At 45.5% G+C, this 23,193-nt stretch overlaps 1 protein-coding gene and 1 long non-coding RNA gene across 6 annotated transcripts in view; one reads left to right on the plus strand and one right to left on the minus strand.

Annotated features, from left to right (window-relative positions):
• Window positions 1–8,025, plus strand: part of NCOA7 (nuclear receptor coactivator 7) — a 131,445-nt gene extending 123,420 nt beyond the window's left edge. For all 5 annotated transcript variants that reach the window (XM_006139438.4, XM_006139436.4, XM_075924110.1 and 2 more), the window contains 5 exons: window positions 892–1,014; window positions 1,736–1,888; window positions 2,559–2,654; window positions 3,401–3,474; window positions 5,652–8,025. In XM_006139438.4, the coding sequence (XP_006139500.2) occupies window positions 892–1,014; window positions 1,736–1,888; window positions 2,559–2,654; window positions 3,401–3,474; window positions 5,652–5,787 (582 nt within the window). In that variant the 3' untranslated portion in view covers window positions 5,788–8,025. The remainder of the gene's footprint in view (window positions 1–891; window positions 1,015–1,735; window positions 1,889–2,558; window positions 2,655–3,400; window positions 3,475–5,651) is intronic.
• Window positions 8,026–19,897: 11,872 nt separating this feature from the next.
• On the minus strand, window positions 19,898–22,039 carry LOC142827876 (uncharacterized). Its single transcript, XR_012902663.1, has 3 exons — window positions 21,773–22,039; window positions 21,316–21,370; window positions 19,898–21,230 (listed from the first exon to the last, which is right to left on the minus strand). It is a non-coding gene; the product is annotated as an uncharacterized LOC142827876 (long non-coding RNA).
• Between the last annotated feature and the right edge of the window lie 1,154 nt (window positions 22,040–23,193).

The following is a 23,193-nucleotide window of genomic DNA, read 5'->3' on the forward strand; positions in this document are numbered from 1 at the left end:
AGAAATAGCAAGTACTAGGAGTGATTCTAGTTGTTTTGTAGGATGATTCTAGTTTGTTTTGCAAGCTCTTTGAAACATGCAAATGTCTGCAAACCCTGAAGCCATGTGTTAATTTGTTCTGGGGCTTCTTCTCTTCTTCTAGTGCAAGAAGGCTAATTCCCTACCTTTGTACAGCATCTTTGTAGTCACTAAGTGTACCTCACAGCAACTAGTCACTAGTGTCTTGTTTTAATATATTTTATTCCGTGCAAATGGGCTGCTTAAAAAATATGTATATATGGAGAGTGTGTGTGTGTGCGCGTGCGCACACACGCACACACATATATACACACACACACACACTGGGTGTTTTGTTTGTATTGGTGGTGTACATCAACACACTACCTCAGTATTGGTGGTACACACAAGAAAATTCAACCTGCCCAAGAATAGAAAATGTTAGAGGGAACACTGGTTGCATTCCTGGCCATCTCAGTTAATTACCATTGGTGGACCTATCTTCCGTGAATTTGATCGGTTCTTTTTTCTTAACCCTGTTATTTTTGTGGCCACCACTTCTTCCCATGACAGGGGTTCCACAGATTAATTGTGGTGTGAGTGGGGAAAAAGTACTTCTTTTTGTTTGTATTGAATCTGCTGCCTATTTAATTTCATCAGGTAATCCCTGAGTTTTGTATTGTGGGAGACGGTAAAGAGCATTTCTTTTATTCGTTATGTTACATTGTATGTATCCTCTTACACTGAGTGATCCTGCATAGGTAGGATATATTCACTTTCTGGGCCTGTATACTCATTTAAGCCCATTAGTCTAATCATGCTTTTTCAAGTTTCAGATGAATGAAAACCCAGAAATTCACTCGCATTTATAATACTTGAGTTCTTGTGTCTCAGATTATTACTGTAGAAGAGGCAAAACGTCGAAAGAGCATTTGCAGTTACTGTGAGGAAGAAGATGACTCTTTGCCTGTCCTAAAGCACCACAGTGCGCTTCTAGAGAATATGCACATAGAACAGGTATAATGGATTTCTGATTTGTTTGCTTCCTACAGTCTAGTTTTCTTCCCCGCTGATAGTAGAATGGTTATATTAGCAGTTATAATGCCACACTTTAGCAACTTGAAATTTCTGACTGCTTCATCTCTTTATTTTGAATGCATTGTAAACACACAGGCTGTCAAGCGATTAAAAAAATGTTATGATTATTTGCACAATTTTAAAAATTAGTCATGAGTGGACTTGTAGGCTCTATTTTATATTGATTTGTTTTTGAATGCTGTTATGTAACAGAAAATATACATTTGTAAGCTATGCTTTTATGATTGATTGAACTTCAGTATTTGTATGAGGTAAACTGAAAAATACTATTTTATAATTTTAAAGTGCAAATATAAATAATTAAATATTTGAAGTGTGCACTGTACACTTCGTATTCTTTGTTGTAACAAATCAATATATTTGAAAAAGTAGGAAAACATCAAAAAAATTGAATAAATTTCAGTTAGTATTCTATTGTTTAACAGTGCGATTAATCACAATTAATTTTTAAATCACTATTAATTTTGAGATAATTGTGTGAGTTTACTTGTCTGTTGATCAATCGCAGTTAATACTCATCTCTTTAATGTCTAGGTGTCAGGCACAACTCTTTACAATGATCTCCTGGCTGTCAATATGAGATGGAGAAAGAAATTATGTATAATTAAATGCTTACACCATTCTTTTCTTTCACTTCTAGCTTGCCCGCTGTTTGCCAGCAAGAGTGCAGGGATATCCATGGCGGCTTGCATATAGCACATTGGAACATGGAACCAGTCTGAAAACTCTGTATAGGAAATCAGCGTCTCTTGACTGTCCAGTCCTCCTTGTCATCAAAGATATGGACAACCAGGTTAGGACTTGAATATAATGCATTTATTTGATTTGGATGACCCATTGTAGAAGATGTTAAGATTTGTAAATAGATTAAACATAAGTGTTTTTATCATTTGCAGTAAAGCCTTCACATAGGTATGCTTGTTAGCAAAGCAGCAGTTTTCTGCCAAATTCAATGATGTGCAATAGCATAAATTAAAATAAGTTGAGATATATTTTACACTATGCTTACTACTGTTAAATTAGTACATAATCCTTAAAATCAAACCCAGGAAAATACTAGCACTAAAAGAGGTAAAATCTCTACAGCATTCACAGTTGCAAAGCATGCTCCATAGAAAATGTAACAGTGTTCTCACAAGCATCCATCCCAATCACTAACCAGATTCAGTTACCAATTTGTCGTAACATAGCAGAGAGCTGGCAAAGCATTATTGGAACTGGTGTGAAGTATTCAGGTAGCTTCTAGAATCCCCATATCTAGAGCTATGAGGTTTTTAAAACTAAAAAGGGGTGTGTACAACCCAGACACCAAATCAGCAATTTTTACTGAATTTTACTAATTAGCCGTTATTACCTAAAACACCAGTGCAGTTATTTGTCAGAAATTATTTTTGAAAGTCCTTTCTCCATTTGAATTTTGCTAATTGTCTTCAAGTATAACGCAACCATTTTTGTTTTGACAGATATTTGGAGCATATGCAACACACCCTTTCAGATTTAGTGACCACTATTATGGCACGGGCGAAACTTTCCTCTACACGTTTAGTCCAAACTTCAAGGTAACTCATTGGGGGAGGGGACTCAAGGCTATGGGGAGCTCCACTTGTGAAACATGCTTGATAAAACATTACTGATACAGCATACTATCAAGACAGCCTTTTGCAATGTTGAAATAGCCATATTGGTTTCAGGACATTAGAGAGACAAGTTGGGAGAGGTAATAATCTTTTATTGGACCAGCTCTGTTGGTTAGAGAAGAAAAACATTGACTCCTCAGAAAGCATTCATTGGAAAGTGTATGACAGACTGCTTGTGAGTGGAGCTAATCATTAAACTATTCATTCAGTGCTACCAAACTATAATACTTGAGGCAAAGGTGATTAAAAGAGCTGGACCAGTTTCTTCCATGAGGTTGAGAAGAAGTTTGCAGGTTGATTATGTGGGGAAAATATAATGAATTAACCATGAAATAAAAGCAAAGAGGGGGCTAGCAACAGAAGCAGTTCATTTCACGTAGAACTTAAGACTGTAGTGACAAGAAAACTAGAGTAGGGGCAACTGTGAGACAGTCCTAAAACACTGCATTGAAATATTGAAGATATTAAAAAGTTTCTCTCTAAAAAGGAAAGGTGTGTTGATTGCACACACAAGTAAAATTTAAAGCAGTCTATATCTGTGCCTTTTTTAGATATGAATCATGCTGCTTTTTTTTCTCCCTGACACACACATTAAATTACTCAGAATAATTCCCTAGCTTACTTTTTTTAGTGTATTAGATTCCTGATGATCATATTTGCTTCTTCAGGTTTTTAAGTGGTCTGGAGAAAACACCTACTTTATCAATGGAGATATCAGCTCTCTAGAACTTGGAGGTGGTGGGTAAGTGTATGGATTTTGGTTTTGAAATACTACCCGTTGGGTGAAAAGGGATGTTATTACATAAGTGTGCAAGGAAAACTGGTTTGTACAGTAGATTGATACATTTTTTTTTCTGAATAGTGTCCTTATGAGCATTCTACATTAGGAGCACATATGCCTCTCAAAGCCATGATTAGAAATTTCTAGTCAGCAGTGTCCATTTGGCCTGCACATGCACCCTACGCCTCTTTTTGGCAGACTCTATGGCGACATAGGCATGCACCTGCAAATCACTCTCAATTCCTCCTCTACTGCCTCTGCATTATAGAATCCTAGCGTGTCTGCCTAGCACATACTTGGCCTTCTCTTTGTTTTGCACAGAGAGTTGTAGTTAGATCCAAGGACTGGAAGCATAGATCTGATGGGGCACCTGTATGCACATGATGCCATTGAGTTCTGCCTTGCCATTAGCAGTGAAGCATTCTTTTCAGCTACTGTTGCTGTCACACACCTTAACCCAATCATCATTCCCATTGCAAGCAGCTTTGTCGGGGTTGTCTGTATAAGTGGTACCCTCACTACCAAGCAAGCATCAGTACCTGATATCTATAATATATCCTGTCCACCCATCATGGTTGATAGCATCAGCTGCAGAATTGTTGGCAACAGCATCGATGCCAGGGTCCTTTCTGGTACTACAGGAATTTCGGTATTCAAAGGACTTCTGTGTCAGATGAACCTCTGAGTCCCCATGGCTGATATGTACGAAGCATCTCCAAGAGGTCATTCTGCAGTACAGGCAGTCCCCGGGTTACGTACAAGATAGGGACTGTAGGTTTGTTCTTAAGTTGAATCTGTATGTAAGTCGGAACTGGCGTCCAGATTCAGCCGCTGTTGAAACTGACCAGCGGCTGACTACAGGAAGCCCGAGGCAGATCTGCTCTGCCCCGGGCTTCCTGGAATCAGCCGCTGATCAGTTTCAACAGCGGCTGAATCTGGATGCCTGGGACAGAGCAGCTGGGGCGCTGCCGGGTAGGCAGAGAAAAGCCTGGTCTGCTGGGGGGGGGGGGGGGGGGCACTAGCTGCGCCTTCCCCGCCCCCCCCCAGCAGACCAGGGAGACACGGAGCAGCTTTTCTCGCCGTGGAGGACGTGGGCGGCGCGACTGCGGCGCATCTGGGCAGTCCCGCCGCCCCCGTCCTCCGCGGCTAGAAAAGCCCTGTTCGTATGTAGGGATCTGACACAAGTCGGATCCACGTAACTCGGGGACTGCCTGTACAGGGATCTCCTCCATCCTCAGGGGCTGCCTGCCAATGGTAGGATATGGAGGAAAGGACTCCTAGTCTCCTTGAAATTGATGAATTCTCCGGCATACTGCTTTGGGAATCTGCCTTTGCATAGGGAAAACTTTGCTGGTCACTAAGAAAGATGAAACCAGTTGTCTATACCACTCCCATTTTCTAACGGGGCTCCATCAGTGCCAGGTTGGGACACATGGGCTGTGTATTGACAACAGTTTCACAGACCACAAGGAATGCCTCTTAGGGATATGTATCCATCCACAACAGGAGGAGACATTTGAAGAGCAGGAGACAAAGGCAGATGAGGATGTTACCCTGAGACACACCCATTTGATCGTCATCACCTATGACGTGACTTATGTCTCCACCACCATCCATGGTTGATGACTTCAGGCAGTTTCAGGGTCTTATTAGAAGGGTACTGGAGACACTGACTTCCCTTACAAGAAATCAAATATCTGCAACTTAGGCAGCTAATATTTTGCACTTAGTAATGACCTGCAGAGAGAGGCATTACCAGTTAATGAAGCTCTCCTGCTAACAGAGTGTAGCAAACATTGTCCATTATTTCATGTATGTGAAGAGGGGATAATGTGGGTAAGTGGGTAGCCATGTAACCACTGCAAATTTCATTTGATTGGATCTGGGTTTTGTTCCTAATTTAGCAAATTACTTAAACTTTGAAGTCAATGGAGCTACTTACAAGCTTAAAATTTAGGATATGTTTTAAGTTCTTTGATAGATCAGGACCTTAATTTTAGGCGCAAGTGAAAATTTATCAACTATTGTTGATAGAATAATTGCTAAGTTGCAGGGGTTTTGTTTAATTTCCAGCTAACAAAGATGTGGGCTTAGCTGCTATAAATAATAACTTTAACATTTTTTTTCTTTTTTTTTAGTGGTCGATTTGGTTTATGGCTAGATTCTGATCTGTATCATGGGAGAAGCAACTCCTGCAGCACCTTCAATAATGACATCCTATCCAAGAAAGAAGATTTCATAATACAAGATGTGGAAGTATGGACATTTGAGTGAAAAACAGACTGCCTAATTGACTGGGTTAATTGAGGATACTGAAAGTTAAATCTCCAGCACAGGCTGCCTCACAATATAACACTTTCTTTCTGGTAACATGCAGAGCATGAATACACATTGAAATGTTCTGAAACCCAATTTTAAGAGGCAAAAATGGAGAAAACAATAAGCAGACCAGTCTGTGTTAGTGCTTTTACTCTCTTCCCTCCAACAGTCCTTCAAAAAGGAAACAAGATGCTTATGAAGACATTAATTGTGTATGAATTTGTTTAAAGCAGTTTTTTTTTTTTTATTTTGTGTAACTGTGAAAAAATACTGTGGGGGAACGTAATACATTCCATGGTATTTATATTACATATAAGTGCTAACCAAAAAAAAACTCTACAAACTGTTTGCCATGAAAATAATAATCATCTGAAGTAATAGATGAACACAGCACTTAAACGGAACATGTGTTTTAAATCTTTTAATTTATTGTTTATTGTATAGTACATTTGTTTAAAATGTATTAGGTATTTTTTAATGTTTAAAACCTCAGAATATAACAGAAAAATACTATTGAGGTGGTTTTCATATGTGCTGGCAACAAATCCATTTGATTTCTAAAGTTAATTTTATAATTTTTTTATTTTGTAAATGAAACTTTGTTTCTGTTTTGTTGTTTCCCCAATTTTGGGGTGTTTGGGTTTTTTTGTTTTGTTGTTTGGCAGAAACACTGAGTGCATAATTCTGGATTTCTTGTTGATGGTAGGAGAGAGATGGGTCTTTCAGCATCCATTATTGATTCCGCTGTCATATTTCTATTGTTTCAGCAAAATGTAGGACAGCAGGGCACATTCTTAGCTAGGTTAACTAACTTGTCATAGGTTGACGTCATTTGAGCTATGACAGTTTACATAAGCTGAGGCTCTGCCCTGGCATGTTTATACTCCTTACTAAGAAAATGTCTGAAAAGAAACACAGTTTGTTATTCACACACTTTAGGTGGTTGTACTGAAAGCTCGCTGTTCCATTAGTCTAACCCTACTGTTTTTTGGGGTGTTTTTTGTTGTTTTTTTATCTATTATTATTATTATTATTATTATTATTATTTTTAAGAAAATCTTGGGGTTTGGTTTTTTTATGGCTGAAAAAATATAATGTGTAAAGTGGGAAGGAATGTTCTTTCCCAAACAGGTCATATTATGTTGATGTAATACGTTTCCTTGGTAATTTATATTTGGTTTCCTTCCTGAAAGTCTTGAACCAACAGGCTGATTTTATGCTTTAACAAGTAACTAATTATTTCTTTTGGTTTAATGAAGTGGCATTTAAATCCAGACCAGAATTTTTTTCTTTTGAGGGACATTTGCAAAAGGCAGCAATGAACTCTAATCAAGTTAGTGCTATGAAAACATCCATAGGTACGAAAGGTAACTGAAGGAAACAGGAAAATACTTGCTTCTTTATGGTATATGACCCATTCTGATTTGTGGTTGTTTTTAAAAAAGTTGTTTCAATGATAAACTCTGTTAGTAGGAAAGGAATATTGTCCTACTTTAGAGTTCAAAGCAAAATGTAACCATGTCATATTGAATCCAGTTAATTACTTTAAAAGAAGTCAGGTTTTAAAAATGGTGTTACGCTTCCATTTAAAAAAACACTGAATACACTTGGAATATTCCACTAAAGTAGTATAATTTCAAATAGTTACTATTCTTCACCCTCTTTTCCCATCTTTCAGAAATAAAAGGGAACAACTTAGCTGCCAAGTGTTTTTCTTTCAAAAGTATAAGTCAATCTTAAGTCCACATAGAGGTTCCATGCAGTTAAAAACTGACGCTGTAAAAATAAGTCTATAACACAGTGCATGTAAGCTGTTAACACTGTTTTCTTCCACTTGATATACTCACCATAAAAAGTCTGATGGATTTAACTGTAAGATATTTTAGAAATTGTTAATAGCATAGTAGTTTGAGAGAGTCTAGGAATAACTAATGATGTCTGCCATTTTGGCCAGTTGCATACCACTCACTAATTACAAGCAAAAAGTTTGCCATTTTACATATGTATCTCTTATTTACCTACCATTTATTCCATTATTCTATACTTGTCAGAGCATATCTAAATGCTGTGTTCTATATTCAGCAGTGTTGTTCATTCAAACTTCTGTGACCCTTTACACTTTAATCTATGAATATTGAATATATGTAATGCAATGCTATCGCAATATTTTCAATAAAGGAATTTATGCATTCACGTATGTATATTGGATGTTTTCCCCCTTTACATTTATTTACAAAAAGTGAATTATCATAAAAGTCAGGGAATAATACCAACAGTACCTTAAGGCACACATACTTCAGACAGGAATAGTAGCTGAATCCTCTTTTAGAAGAGAATTTTAAAAGTACAGGTTGTGGCAGAGGCAGAATTCAGTAGATGGGGAAGTTGAGTTGTTCTGGTATGCTATTTTCTAACATGGGTTGGTTCAATGTACCTATGAAGAGACTTCAAGAAGAAAGGCTATGTAAAAGGAAAATAAAACTTTTACTGGGGAAAAATGAGAAAAATAGAAGAGAAAACTTTTTGTTTGATGTGGGGTTCTTTGCAGCACTTTTTTCCATTAACTTCAGAAAGCTCTTTTATGTCAAATGTTTGGTCTGACTGGAGAAACTCAGAGGTCTCAGAACATTATTCATAAATGTAAGTACATCTTTGTGTAAACCTAATGGTGATTAGAATTTGCAGGAAAATGAAAATAGTCTAAAAAACAAGAATGGACCTGTAGCACCCTGGGGTTCATCTACACTACACATTTATTTTGAAATAAGCTATTCTGGAATAAAAACTCTGAAATAGGTTATTTCGAAATAGCACATCCACACTATAAATGCCCATCAAACTAGCACAGACCTATTTTCAAATAAAGCGTCCACACTGATTGGAGACTGAATTGCATTGAAGGCCCCCTGGAAGCTCTTCGGGCGGGGCATCAGGACAGCAGTCACTTCCTATAGCTGCTGCCTGAGGCTAGATGAAGCTTGTACTTAAAGGGACCCATTTGTACAGTCGTGTCTCAGGCTTTTCACCTTGGCCTATCTCCTTGAGGGACAGCAAACTCATCTCACTCTGTGCTCTGGTTGCTCTTGCGGATGCCACAGCACTCCAGCCATAGAGCTGGAAAACAGTCTCTGACTCTTAGACCTGCTGCCACACCTCCTGATATAATTACTGTAGGCTACCCTCATGGCTCTGCAGGAACAGGACCCACTGCTCCTGGTGGGGCACCTCCTCTCGTCTCTCCACATTCTGCTCATGCAGCATAGCCCCTTCCCTTGCACACCATGCACCACCGCTTCTGGTGACTGGACACCAGTTCTGTCTGGTGGGACTGAATCATCATGGAGCGGTGGGATGAACAGCAGTGGCTCCAGAACTTCCGCATGTGGCAGGACACCTTCCTCTAGCTGTGTCAGTGGCTCGCCCCGTCCTCAGGTGCCACCCACATGAGACCTTCCATCCCTCTCCAGAAGAAGGTCGCCATTGCACTTTAGAAACTCACCAAGCAGCATAGCTACTACTCCTATGAGAACCAGTTCGACATGGGGAGATCAACCATCGGGGCTGTGCTTATGCAGGTATGATCTTTAGGATTGTCCTAGGAGGGTGGTGAACTGCTGGAATGGGGTTCCCTAGGAAAGATGTGGTGGGGAAGCTCCCTCCCTGGAAGGTTTTTCAGTCCTGCCTTCACAAACCCCTGCCAGGGGATGGGATAAGTAGGGGGTTGGTCCTGGTGTGGGAAAAGGGGAGTTGGGCTTGGGGACCTCTCAAGGGCTCTGACAACCCTGTGATTCTCTGTCTCCTTCTCCAGTGGTGAGGGCCATTAACACCATCCTGCTGTTCAGGTTCATCATTCTGGGCCACATGGACTCCATCGTCGCCAGCTTTGCCACCATAGGATTCCCCAGCTGTGGGAGAGGGGGGGCATTGATGGCACCTACATTCCCATCCAGGCCCCCTGACCACCAGGCTTCTGATTATATCATCCAGAAGGGGTATTTGTCAATCATGCTGCAGGCCTTCGTGAACCACCGAGGCTGATTCACCGACATCAGCATCAGGTAGGCTGCCCTCATGGCTCCTCAGGAAAAGGAAGACGCTCAATGCCCACTTTCCACAACTCCAGCCCCTACCAGAAGATGCACACTGGCACTTTTTTCCCCAACCACACAATCAGGGTCAGGGACGTGGACATGCCAATGTGCATCGTGGGGGTGCAGCCTACCTTTTGCTCCTAATGAAGTCCTTCACAGGACATCTTGACCAAAGCAAGAAACGTTTCAACAGCAGGCTCAGCAGAGCCTGCGTTGTGGTGGAGGGTGCCTTTGAGCATTCGAAGGGGAGGTTCCGCTGTGTCCTCCACAATATTTGTGAAAATAAGGGGAAGACGTTTTTGAAAGGATGGGGAGTAGAGGCCGACCAGCTCGGCAGACCCAGCAGGGGGCTGTGCACATCTGAGACACCCTAAGGGAGAGTTTCAGACAAGTACACCGGTGAGACTCTTCCCCCGTGACTCCCCACAAGGGACCTCTGCAGTGCCCAGAGTTCCCTTCCTCCCACATCTCTCCTTTCCCCTGCTGGTAAAATAAACAGGACTTTTTGTTTTGGGATAATAAGCTCTGTAATTTTTAACTGGGATAAATATAATGGGAGGGACTGGAGAAAGAACCTGGGGGGAGGAGGCGGGAGGTGGAAGGGGAAGAAAGTAGGAAATGGTGCTCAGGGATGAGGCTGGGCCTGGTGCCTGCCTCGGGTGGTCCCACCGCCTAATGTGCGGGGCTCTCAGCAGCCATGGGGTTGGGGCTAAGGGGAGAAGCTGGAGGAGCAGGAGCAGGGGGGACTTGAGAAGGAACAGACGGGTACAGGGTGTCGGTGTTCCTAATCCCGAGGGAGGAAGTGCTGGGAGCACTGGGGCATTGTGGGAAGTGCTTAGTATTCATGTCCATCAGCATGAAAGAAGCTATTTTCATATATTTGTGTATATATTTGCCTGTATATGCAACCACACTGAAGTTGCGGCCCTCAGCATGTGCTGTATCATTGTGGCCCCCAGGTTGAGTAGCCCTGGACTAAATCATGCATAGTTTGCTGACATATTCATGTGACAAATTCCATTTTGGGAGGTACTTTCACACAGCGAGGACAATGGAATTCCCTCCACATTTGAAAGGTTATAAAAAGGGCTCTAGAGGTTCCTCCCATTTGTCTTCATTCCAGCTTATCACTTCAGGGGCAGCTTTGCTGTGAACTGGGCCCAGAAGGATTGATGACCCATCTTAAGAAAGGTTGATTTCCAGAAACTTTTAAGAATGCAATTTATTCCATCTATGCGACAAGCCTGCACCAAGAACTATGTGTAATTGCTTTAACAATTTTACTTTCAACCTTTTCTTTCTTTCTTTTACTAATAAACCTTTAGATTTCAGATTCTAAAGGATTGGCACAGAGAGCTCTTTTGGGTAAGAACTGAGGGTATAAATTGAACTAGGAATGTGGCTGGCCCTTTCAGATCGGAAGATCCTGTTCAGAGTTGGTGAGATTGGTTTACATAATCTTTCATCCGTGTAAGGTGGGGTACTGGTCGTGACACAGGAAAAGCTGACCAGAGTGGTAAAAAGAAGTACTCTTTCTGACTGTTTTGGTGTTCCTTAGAAGGCTTTCCATTCTTGACTGCAAATAGCTTTGTTTCTAAATAATTTGCCCTGATTTGACCCTCTTAGTGGTGCCCTCAGAAACCATCCCTATTACACCTCCCCAGTCCTGTCTCCAGGTTTTCATTCTGGGCCCATAATGTTGTTTGCTTTCAAAAGAGCTTCTCTGTTCCTTTAGAATTCTGATGAGTTCCATCTGCAAAGTTCATGGAAAACACTTATTTTAAGGCTGCTTTTTTTTTTTTAAGACAAGCAAAAAAAATGATTCCGGATTTGACAATTTCATACTAAATCTCTCTTGTTCTCTTTTTCTTCTGCTGTAATATTTATTCTCCTCAACTTCCCTTACACCTCTCATTTTGAAAACAGTCACCTCCAGCTCAGAGCTGGTGGATTGGAAGCTAGTGAAAGCTGCTTGATCTTCTCCTGGCCACATGCCCTGCTTCTTCTTTAAGTGGTGTTGCTGAGGGTGCTCCTCTCTAAGTGTCGTTGTGTCCTCATGTCGGTGATCAGAGAATTTTGCTAGTAGTGTCTGTCCACGCCGCACATGCCCCCGATTTGCGCTCCTGTACTGTAGCCCCCTCGGTTCCTTCACTACCTTCCTCAGCAACAGTCAGAGCCATCCGGCAGTGCTAACTCCTTCATCCTAAAATCCAAAAAGACATTAAAATTATTCTCTTCACCTACTACAACCCTAACTCGGCAGTTTAAAAAAAAAAAAAAACCCAAACCTGTATTATTTTCCTTGCCCCCTTCATACAGGTTGTTGCTCCATTTCAACAATGGATGCTTCGCTGGGCTCTCCCCGCTTCAAAAAATGTGACACTTGTCAAGAGGCCACGCTGATCTCTGATGGCCACTCTTTGTGCGTCCAGGGCCTAGGGGAAGCCCACATTCCACAGAATGCTCCCAAAGCCAGAGAGATCCACTTAAAGATGGTCCTGCTGGAGAAATCTCTACAGCCCTCCAAAGGGACTTCTTCAGTGGGGATCTCACAAAACCTACAGTTACAATCAATCATTCAAGAGGGCCAAACAGTAGCCCAAGCAGCCCTCTAAGTGGTCATGGACATTGCTGACACAGCTGCCCAGACCACCTCTACAATGGTTGTGATACATAATGCTTCTTGGTTGCAAGCTCAGGGATCCCCCAGGAGATACAGAACAATGTGGAAGACCTCCCTTTTGACAGGACATACCTATTTGCCTCTAAAACTGATGAAGTCCTTCACACCATGAAGGACTCTTGCACCACTCTATGCATGGACCAGGCATACATTATCCTCATCACACCGATAGAGCCCTGACAGACTTGGGTTCCTTACCTACGACACCTTGAGGTGTGCGATCCTCACGTGCTACCCCTATGACTGGATCGCCTCTCGCAGCACCAAGGCTACACACTGCACCCAAACCTAGTGACTCTACAGCTCAAAGCTTGGGCTCCTCCATGGTTCCAATATGGGGGAAAAACCGGTTCTTATAGGGTAAAACATGTATGACTACATAGCCATACTTACCTGCACATGTGGAAAAGATCCATACAATCAGGGTTGGAAGAGACCTCAGGAGATCATTGAGTCCAACCCCCTACCCAAAGCAGGACCAACCCCAATTAAATCATCCCATTCTCCCTATCAGGACAAAAAAACAGCTGTCTCCCATCATGGATGCTCCATAGTGGCTCAGGTCAAAGTGACTCTTTCCTTGTCCATCTCTTCCTTTTTCATTAGTAGCATCAGCTCCAACAGATGTGTCATTTCTGCTCAATGGCTCCCTGTTGGGCTGACCCAACTGTTGTTGTGGGTCCAGGTCCCTCACTAGAAAAAATAGAGCTTAAGAAGGAAGACGTGTGTGTGAGGTGAATGACATTGGAGCCAATGGCAATTTAAGCCCTCATGGCCGCCTCCCCCAGCTCACACCCTTACCAGTCAATCCATAGTTCTCCTTCCCTTCCTGGCCCCATCTTTACTCATCTCCCAAAACACAGCAGACTGGCTCTGCCTTCAGAGCGATTCCCTTCATTCCCTGATGGGCAACAAGCTTCCCAGTATCTTCCCACTCTCCACTAGAGCCACTGCCCCTTCTAAACTTGCTCCCTGCCTCTTCCTCTCCCACATGAATTACAGCAATCAGACCCACCATTTCTTATGAGTCACATCCCTGAAATCCTTTGAAGCTATGAGTCTGGAAGGAAGTTTGGGTGTAGGAGAACATATGGCCCTGGGAGGGAGTTTGGGTGCAGAGTGCAGGCTCTGGGCTGAGGTAGGAAAATGCAATGTGGAAAACAGATGGAGAGGGATGGTACTCACCTCGGGCAGCTCCCGAAAGTGACCAATGCACCTCTCTGGCAGTGACTCCCTGCCCATTGCTTTAATCCCCCATCACCCACCATGTCGCCATTTGCTAATGATCTCTGCCTAACTACAGATACGTCTGGGGAAATGAGCATTTCACAGGGCTCTCCTGAGTAAAAATTGAATCACCGCCCTTCAGCCTCAGGCATCTGCTAGTAAAGAGAATGACTTTGGTGGGGGTAAAAGTCGTTGGCTTCAGGCAAGAGGACTCACCAGCAACCAATCTGCTGAAAACACGCTCAGAAATGTATTTGCAACAGCACGGCAGGCATCGTCACTGGGTTCCTTCAGAAACAGAAGGCACTGGCAGACTCTCTGTACTAGTGGGAATTCATGTCCGCTGACCTGTAGGAGCTAATTGCACTCTTGGTATTTATCAGTCACAATCCTTTTGCCTGCAGAAGATGATTCTGTTACCAGTAATGTTTCTGATCAGTATCCACTAACCTGAACTTGCTGACAGCCTGTCTGTAACATTGGGAGTAGTCATTCTACCTCCATCAGGGATTAACTGATGAGGAGGGGCAAGCGGCACAAATTAACTGAAGAGGAAAGATTGGATTCTTAAGCCAGCGGATTTATTTGTGGTGAAGAGGATTAAGCAACTTAATGGGCTGAACCCACGCCCATACACATCAGGGCCTTTTGCTTATCTGAGCATCACCGGAGAACCCCTTCCCAGTAGCCAGTGTATTGAGGCCACCTACCTGTCAGAGCAAGTATGATACACTCTGCCACATGGTGATTTCAATCATTCTCTCTGCCTAAGGGCGAGTGATCCATTGTCAATGATATTTCAAGTCCACTCACCTGTGGGCTCTGATCTTGCTGCCAGCCTGTCTATAAAAGTTGGAGCGCTTGTCCACCTACCTGTGGGAGCTGAACTCACTAGCAGCATGACTGTACCATAGGGGGAAATTGACAACTGATCTGGGTGAGGTGTCAATGGGTGCTGGGGAGAGAGCGGCATTAACTGATTTATGGGAGGAATTGTTATGTAAGGAAAACAAGTGGTTGCCGGAACGGGGATTAATCACTTGGATCTGGGCTTGCCGGCCCCCTACCCAGCGGAGCGTGTATCGAGGGCCCCTGCCTGTCGGAACTAGCCTTTATTGAACCCTGCCCACCAGAGCGGCGCTCAACCGCCCCTGCCTGTGCAAGCTTGGAGAACAGTCCACCGCCGATGGTCCCGTAGCTAGAGATAAAGACTGGCTCCTCCTGTGCCAGCCACACTGGTCCAGCCCCTGTCCGGGGCCCAGAGCAGTGTGCTGAAGCGTGGTGCTTGGCGGAAATATCGCTGGGTGATGGCTACAGGCAGGGGGCTCGCCGGCAACCGGCCGGTTTTAGCAGGGTTCCTGGGCGGCTTGTCCGTAACAGCGGGGATCATCATCGTCCACTTGCCCGAGGGAGCTGAGCTCATTGGCAGCCTGTCCATTACAATGGAAACCTGATCCTCTGGCCATGGGAGCTGTGCTCCCTGGCCATCTGTCTCTCTGAGTGGGAGTTATTGTCCACGTACCTTAAGCGACAGTTGCATGGTAACTTTCCTTTCAACCATGGTGCATTTCCCTGTGGCAGAAGGTTTTGTTGTCAGTAACATTGCAAGTCAACATCCACTTACCTGTGGGAGCTGAGCTTGCAGCCAACCTCTCTGTAATTTCTTTATTTCACCTGCTTGGGCCTTGGATCAGGCCGTAGTAGAAGTCATCAAACTTCTGTGGCAAAAAATGCCGGGAGTTTGTGAAAAAGCCCAACACTACCCTGCTCACAGGAGGTTTGTTGTGGGGAAGAAACCTCAGCACACCTCCCTCCTCCCCATTTGGGTGTGGGGAATCATCCAAATGAAGAGGCGGCAGCCCGGGTGACTGAAACTAAATCTAAACTAGAACAAAGTCTTGTCTAATTCACTGTAGAGAAACATCTTACACGGCCTCATTGTGGGGAGAGTGGCTTGTTATGGGGCCCAGCAGGGTTTCCACCTCTCCAGTTCCCAAGTGAAGAATAAACACTGTAGGGATTCCAATGCGTAGAGCCCTGCGCTGATACAAATATCACCTTGCGGATGCGGATCTTCACAGAGTGACATCACTGTCCACTGAGCCACAGGGCTCAATTCTCAAGAGACACTGTGGCCAATGGAGAGGACTATGGACCCCATCTCTCCCAGAAGCCAGTGCCCTGCATCAACAGCTACCTTCCTCCTGTGTGTCTATTCCGCCCACAGCCCTGCTGCTGTCAGGAATGTACAAGAACCAGAGAAGAGACAACATGTCTGGGGCCGCTGGCTTTCGGGCATGATGGGACCCCACTCCTCCCCCTTGGCTGGAGTGTCTCTTGGGAGCAGAGGCCTGTGGATCAGGGCATACCAGTGTCAATCCACTAATATCCGTATCTGCAGCTAAATATTTGTATCTGAGCCAGGCTCCAGGGCTGAGGAATGGTGACTGTTGCTCAGCTAATCCGAGCTTGAGTAGTCACTACACATCCTGATTTGTCAGAGCCATAATGAGGCCTTTTAACATCCCAGGTCGGGCAAAAATATTTGCACCCCATAGAGGCGATGCACTGAGGGAGGAAGCAGCTATGTGAGCCATAGGTGGGATTGTTTCTGCTTTAACAGAGGGCTGGAGTCGACTTCCTGAGGTCTCTTCCAATGCTATGTTTACTGTTGGAAAACTATTGCTTGCTGCCAGGAGCAAACGTATCAGAAGCTGGTGGGAGCTGCACAACCCGCTGAGGCCCTTGGCTCTTCATGCTGTGGGAACCAGGGTGACTTCCCAGAAGCCCGCCTTTCCCAGCTCTCCACGCTGGGTTGTCTCCGAATGACCGGGTGCTTCCCAGGCAAAACGGGTGGTAAAGCTCGAAGCTCAGCCCTGACCCATTCTCACCTCTTCCCCCCAAGTAGCCCAAGCACCAGGATGGCAGTCAGTGAGCACCTTGGGGCACTTGGCGTGGCAGCGGATCTCCACTGGTAGGCACCGGCTCCAGGGAACACAGCTGGGCCGTGCCAGGCTCCTTCAGAGGCAAGGCAAGAGCACTTCCGGTCTGCAACACGAAGCTGTGCTGCCACTCTGCCTGGGAGCACCCAGCTATGAAGAGGTGGCTTGGCTCAGAGATGAGGCTAGGCGGGGAGATGGGGTAGGCAGCCAGAGCCCTGGCTCTCACAGCACAGAGACCTCAGGATCTAAAAGGGCCAGGCAGCTCTCACCAGCTTCAATCCACAGACCCCTAGAAAGATGTGATGGTTTTCAAACCGCTTGAAACCCTCTGTACTATAAAGAAACCATAAAGCCAGGGGCAGAGGAACATCTGACCTCCCATAACCCTCCTCCTCCTCCTCCCATTTTTCCTCCCCCACAGCTTTATACCATAGGCAGTTTCTCTTCTACTCCAGTCCCAGTTACAGTCTTGCATTTCGAGTCCACTCACCTGTGGGCACTGAGCTCCGTGCCAGCCAGTCTACAAAGGTGGGAGTGCTTCTCCACCTACCTGTGGGAGCTGAACTGACTAGCAGCATGACTGTACCCTAGGGGGAAATTGACAACTGATCTGGGTGAGGTGTCAATGGGTGCTGGGGAGAGAGCGGCATTAACTGGTTTATGGGAGGAATTGTTACGTAAGGAAAACAAGTGGTTGCCGGAACGGGGATTAAGCAATCTGTCCGGGCCTTTCATCACTTGGATCTGGGCTTGCCGGCCCCCTACCCAGCGGAGCGTGTATCGAGGGCCCCTGCCTGTCGGAACTAGCCTTTATTGAACCCTGCCCACCAGAGCGGCGCTCAACCGCCCCTGCCTGTGCAAGCTTGGAGAACAGTCCGCCGCCGATGGTCCCGTAGCTAGAGATAAAGACCGGCTCCTTCTGTGCCAGCCACACTGGTCCAGCCCCTGTCCGGGGCCCAGAGCAGTGTGCTGAAGCATGGTGCTTGGCGGAAATGTCGCTGGGTGATGGCTACAGGCAGGGGGCTCGCCGGCAACCGGCCGGTTTTAGCAGGGTTCCTGGGCGGCTTGTCCGTAACAGCGGGGATCATCATCGTCCACTTGCCCGAGGGAGCTGAGCACATTGGCAGCCTGTCCATTACAATGGAAACCTGATCCTCTGGCCATGGGAGCTGTGCTCCCTAGCCATCTGTCTCTGAGTGGGAGTCATTGTCCACGTACCTTAAGTGACAGTTGCATGGTAACTTTCCTTTCAACCATGGTGCATTTCCCTGTGGCAGAAGGTTTTGTTGTCGGTAACATTGCAAGTCAACGTCCACTTACCTGTGGGAGCTGAGCTTGCAGCCAACCTCTCTGTAATTTCTTTATTTCACCTGCTTGGGCCTTGGATCAGGCCGTAGTAGAAGTCATCAAACTTCTGTGGCAAAAAATGCTGGGAGTTTGTGAAAAAGCCCAACACTACCCTGCTCACGGGAGGTTTGTTGTGGGGAAGAAACCTCAGCACACCTCCCTCCTCCCCATTTGGGTGTGGGGAATCATCCAAATGAAGAGGCGGCAGCCCGGGTGACTGAAACTAAATCTAAACTAGAACAAAGTCTTGTCTAATTCACTGTAGAGAAACATCTTACACGGCCTCATTGTGGGGAGAGTGGCTTGTTATGGGGCCCAGCAGGGTTTCCACCTCTCCAGTTCCCAAGTGAAGAATAAACACTGTAGGGATTCCAATGCGTAGAGCCCTGCGCTGATACAAATATCACCTTGCGGATGCGGATCTTCACAGAGTGACATCACTGTCCACTGAGCCACAGGGCTCAATTCTCAAGAGACACTGTGGCCAATGGAGAGGACTATGGTCCCCATCTCTCCCAGAAGCCAGTGCCCTGCATCAACAGCTACCTTCCTCCTGGGTGTCTATTCCGCCCACAGCCCTGCTGCTGTCAGGAATGTACAAGAACCAGAGAAGAGACAACATGTCTGGGGCCGCTGGCTTTCGGGCATGATGGGACCCCACTCCTCCCCCTTGGCTGGAGTGTCTCTTGGGAGCAGAGGCCTGTGGATCAGGGCATACCAGTGTCAATCCACTAATATCCGTATCTGCAGCTAAATATTTGTATCTGAGCCAGGCTCCAGGGCTGAGGAATGGTGACTGTTGCTCAGCTAATCCGAGCTTGAGTAGTCACTACACATCCTGATTTGTCAGAGCCATAATGAGGCCTTTTAACATCCCAGGTCGGGCAAAAATATTTGCACCCCATAGAGGCGATGCACTGAGGGAGGAAGCAGCTATGTGAGCCATAGGTGGGATTGTTTCTGCTTTAACAGGGGGCTGGAGTCGACCTCCTGAGGTCTCTTCCAATGCTATGTTTACTGTTGGAAAACTATTGCTTGCTGCCAGGAGCAAACGTATCAGAAGCTGGTGGGAGCTGCACAACCCGCTGAGGCCCTTGGCTCTTCATGCTGTGGGAACCAGGGTGACTTCCCAGAAGCCCGCCTTTCCCAGCTCTCCACGCTGGATTGTCTCCGAATGACCGGGTGCTTCCCAGGCAAAACGGGTGGTAAAGCTCGAAGCTCAGCCCTGACCCATTCTCACCTCTTCCCCCCAAATAGCCCAAGCACCAGGATGGCAGTCAGTGAGCACCTTGGGGCACTTGGCGTGGCAGCGGATCTCCACTGGTAGGCACCGGCTCCAGGGAACACAGCTGGGCCGTGCCAGGCTCCTTCAGAGGCGAGGCAAGAGCATTTCCGGTCTGCAACACGAAGCTGTGCTGCCACTCTGCCTGGGTGCACCCAGCTATGAAGAGGTGGCTTGGCTCAGAGATGAGGCTAGGCGGGGAGATGGGGTAGGCAGCCAGAGCCCTGGCTCTCACAGCACAGAGACCTCAGGATCTAAAAGGGCCAGGCAGCTCTCACCAGCTTCAATCCACAGACCCCTAGAAAGATGTAATGGTTTTCAAACCGCTTGAAACCCTCTGTACTATAAAGAAACCATAAAGCCAGGGGCAGAGGAACATCCCATAACCCTCCTCCTCCTCCTCCCATTTTTCCTCCCCCACAGCTTTATACCATAGGCAGTTCCTCTTCTACTCCAGTCCCAGTTACAGTCTTGCATTTCGAGTCCACTCACCTGTGGGTACTGAGCTCCGTGCCAGCCAGTCTACAAAGGTGGGAGTGCTTCTCCACCTACCTGTGGGAGCTGAACTGACTAGCAGCATGACTGTACCCTAGGGGGAAATTGACAACTGATCTGGGTGAGGTGTCAATGGGTGCTGGGGAGAGAGCGGCATTAACTGGTTTATGGGAGGAATTGTTACGTAAGGAAAACAAGTGGTTGCCGGAACGGGGATTAAGCAATCTGTCCGGGCCTTTCATCACATGGATCTGGGCTTGCCGGCCCCCTACCCAGCGGAGCGTGTATCGAGGGCCCCTGCCTGTCGGAACTAGCCTTTATTGAACCCTGCCCACCAGAGCGGCGCTCAACCGCCCCTGCCTGTGCAAGCTTGGAGAACAGTCCGCCGCCGATGGTCCCGTAGCTAGAGATAAAGACTGGCTCCTTCTGTGCCAGCCACACTGGTTCAGCCCCTGTCCGGGGCCCAGAGCAGTGTGCTGAAGCGTGGTGCTTGGCGGAAATGTCGCTGGGTGATGGCTACAGGCAGGGGGCTCGCCGGCAACCGGCCGGTTTTAGCAGGGTTCCTGGGCGGCTTGTCCGTAACAGCGGGGATCATCATCGTCCACTTGCCCGAGGGAGCTGAGCTCATTGGCAGCCTGTCCATTACAATGGAAACCTGATCCTCTGGCCATGGGAGCTGTGCTCCCCGGCCATCTGTCTCTATGAGTGGGAGTCATTGTCCACGTACCTTAAGCGACAGTTGCATGGTAACTTTCCTTTCAACCATGGTGCATTTCCCTGTGGCAGAAGGTTTTGTTGTCAGTAACATTGCAAGTCAACGTCCACTTACCTGTGGGAGCTGAGCTTGCAGCCAACCTCTCTCTAATTTCCTTATTTCCTTGGATCAGGTCCTAGCGGAAATCATCAAATACGAGCAGCAAAGAATGCTGGGAGTTTGTGAAGAAGCCCAACACTGCCCTGCACCCAGGGGTTGTGTTGTGGGGAAATGACGGTTGCACAATCCCCTGGGCTCACATGAAGAAGTCCCGTCCCTGATGCCTTAAGTATTTAAATTGAAATACAGACAATTTACAGAAAATCCCAACTTGAAGCAAATACTTTCCAGCAGGCACACACCACACCTCATGTACAGTCACCTAGGAATGTACCCCTGGAACAATCCCTATTGCCAAATCTATCCACATATCTGTGCAAGCGACACCATCGCAGGACCTAACTGTATACGCCACAACATCAGGGGCTCCTACAACTGCATGTCCTCTAATGTGATATATGCCATCAAGTGCCAGCACTGCCCCTCTGCCATGTATATTGGCCACACTGTGCAGTCTCTGCAACAAAGGATAAATGGACACAAATGAGACATCAGAAATGGTAGTTACACACACAAACCTGTAGGGGAACATTTTAACATACCTTGTCACTCAATCATGGATTTTAAAGTAGCCATTCTTCTACAAAGGTACTTCACCTGCCAATTACAGAGACTGAAGAACTGGACTTCATCTACAAATTTGACACTCTTATCCTGAGCTCGAATAACTGGTTAAAATACTGCAAAGCCAAATTTCAATTGCTTTTGACATCCACATTTTCACATCAATAGCTATGAAAAGGACACACAGAGCCCACTTAATTAGCTTCATGAACATTCATCCTACATTTGACAAGTACTTCTTTTGCTTTTATATTTATCTTGGATTATGTTATTTCTACTCCAACTCATCTGATGAGATAAGGTGGGTATTACCCACAAAAGCTCATGACTCTCTATATTTGTTAGTCTCTAAGGTGCCATAAGACTACTGGTTTTTTAAATTTAAAGTAAAACAAAGTCTTGTCTGATATACTGTAGAAAATCATCTTACACTACCTTATTGTGGGGAGAATGGCTTGTTAATTGATCTTAACAGGGCTTCCCCCTCTCCCATTTCTAAGTGGAGAATAAGCACTGTAAGGATTCAGATGATCAAGGACGAGTGATTGTTGCTCATCCAAAGCCAGTCTGAGCAGTCACTGCACATCGTGATTTGGGCTCTGAACCTTCCAGGTCATCTATTCTGAGACCCCAGGACATTTCCTCAGAAGATGGCTCATTGCTGTGGGAGCCCCCTTATTTCTCTCTTACTGCGAGTTCACTCCTATCAGCAGTGTTACCTTCAACTCCTTCATAGCAACTGACAGGGGCATGCAATGTTTTTGCCATTATGAGCTCAGTCCAAATAGCAACCTCAGTGATGTCAGCGGTTCATCACTGGTGGATTTCAGATCAAGGCACTGAGTGTTTGAGGCCCTCTGGGGTCATAGCTACAACTTCAATCTGACGTGGTAACCCTTGAATCCCCATAGTGTATGTGACCCAGAGTATAGAAGGCCTTTCCATGTACAAATTGTACTCTCAAAGACATACCTTTCCTCCATAACTCTCCCCACCTGCTGTCAATAGGAGTTTGCCAGGTCCTAGACCCCAAGTTTACGACACACTCCCTGCAGTCCTTTGCAGATAACATGCCTTTTATGCAGTCATACCTTTTTAGGCCAGAAGGGTCCATTAAATGAGGGTGACTTCATTTTTTGTACTGGGCTTAGAATTTCATCCAGTGATTTCAGCTTTGAACTCAAGAACATGTGTTGGAGTAAAGGAAATCTTTCCTAGTCACCTTGTCTTGACATGAGGACTTCAAGACATGGAAAATCTACTCTTTCTCTTGGTTGTTCATCCAATGGTTAATTGTCTCACTGTTGGAAAATGTGTGCCTTATTTCTAATTTGAGTTTGTGGCTTTAACTTTCAACCACTGGTTGTTGCAACAATGGCAGGTGCTGTGTGGTAAAATTATATATTGTCAAATGGAGAAGCCCAGGTAAGTTCTCCTCGGGGTTCTTAATGGAAGTAGGTAAGGAAAGCTCTGAATCAATCGCCCATGTTAATTTTTAACAAATGTTGGCAAACTGGAGAAATGCAAAAATATTGGCGGACAAGGAATATCTTACTGCCCCTCTATAAAACTATGGTACGCCCACATCTTGAATACTGTGTACAGATGTGGTCTCCTCACCTCAAAAAAGATATTTTGGCCTTGGAAAGGGTTCAGAAAAGGGCAGCTAAAATGATTAGGGATTTGAAACAGGTCCCATATGAAGAGAGGCTAATGCAACTGGGACTTTTCAGTTTAGAAAAGAGACTGAGGGGGGATATGATAGAGGTATATAAAATCATGAGTGGTGTGGAGAGGGTGAATAAAGAAAAGTTATTTATTAGTTCCCGTAATAGAAGAACTGGAGGACACCAAAT

This window comes from Pelodiscus sinensis, chromosome 3 (assembly GCF_049634645.1).
Source record: "Pelodiscus sinensis isolate JC-2024 chromosome 3, ASM4963464v1, whole genome shotgun sequence".
In the NCBI taxonomy this organism is placed as follows: Eukaryota; Metazoa; Chordata; order Testudines; family Trionychidae; genus Pelodiscus; species Pelodiscus sinensis.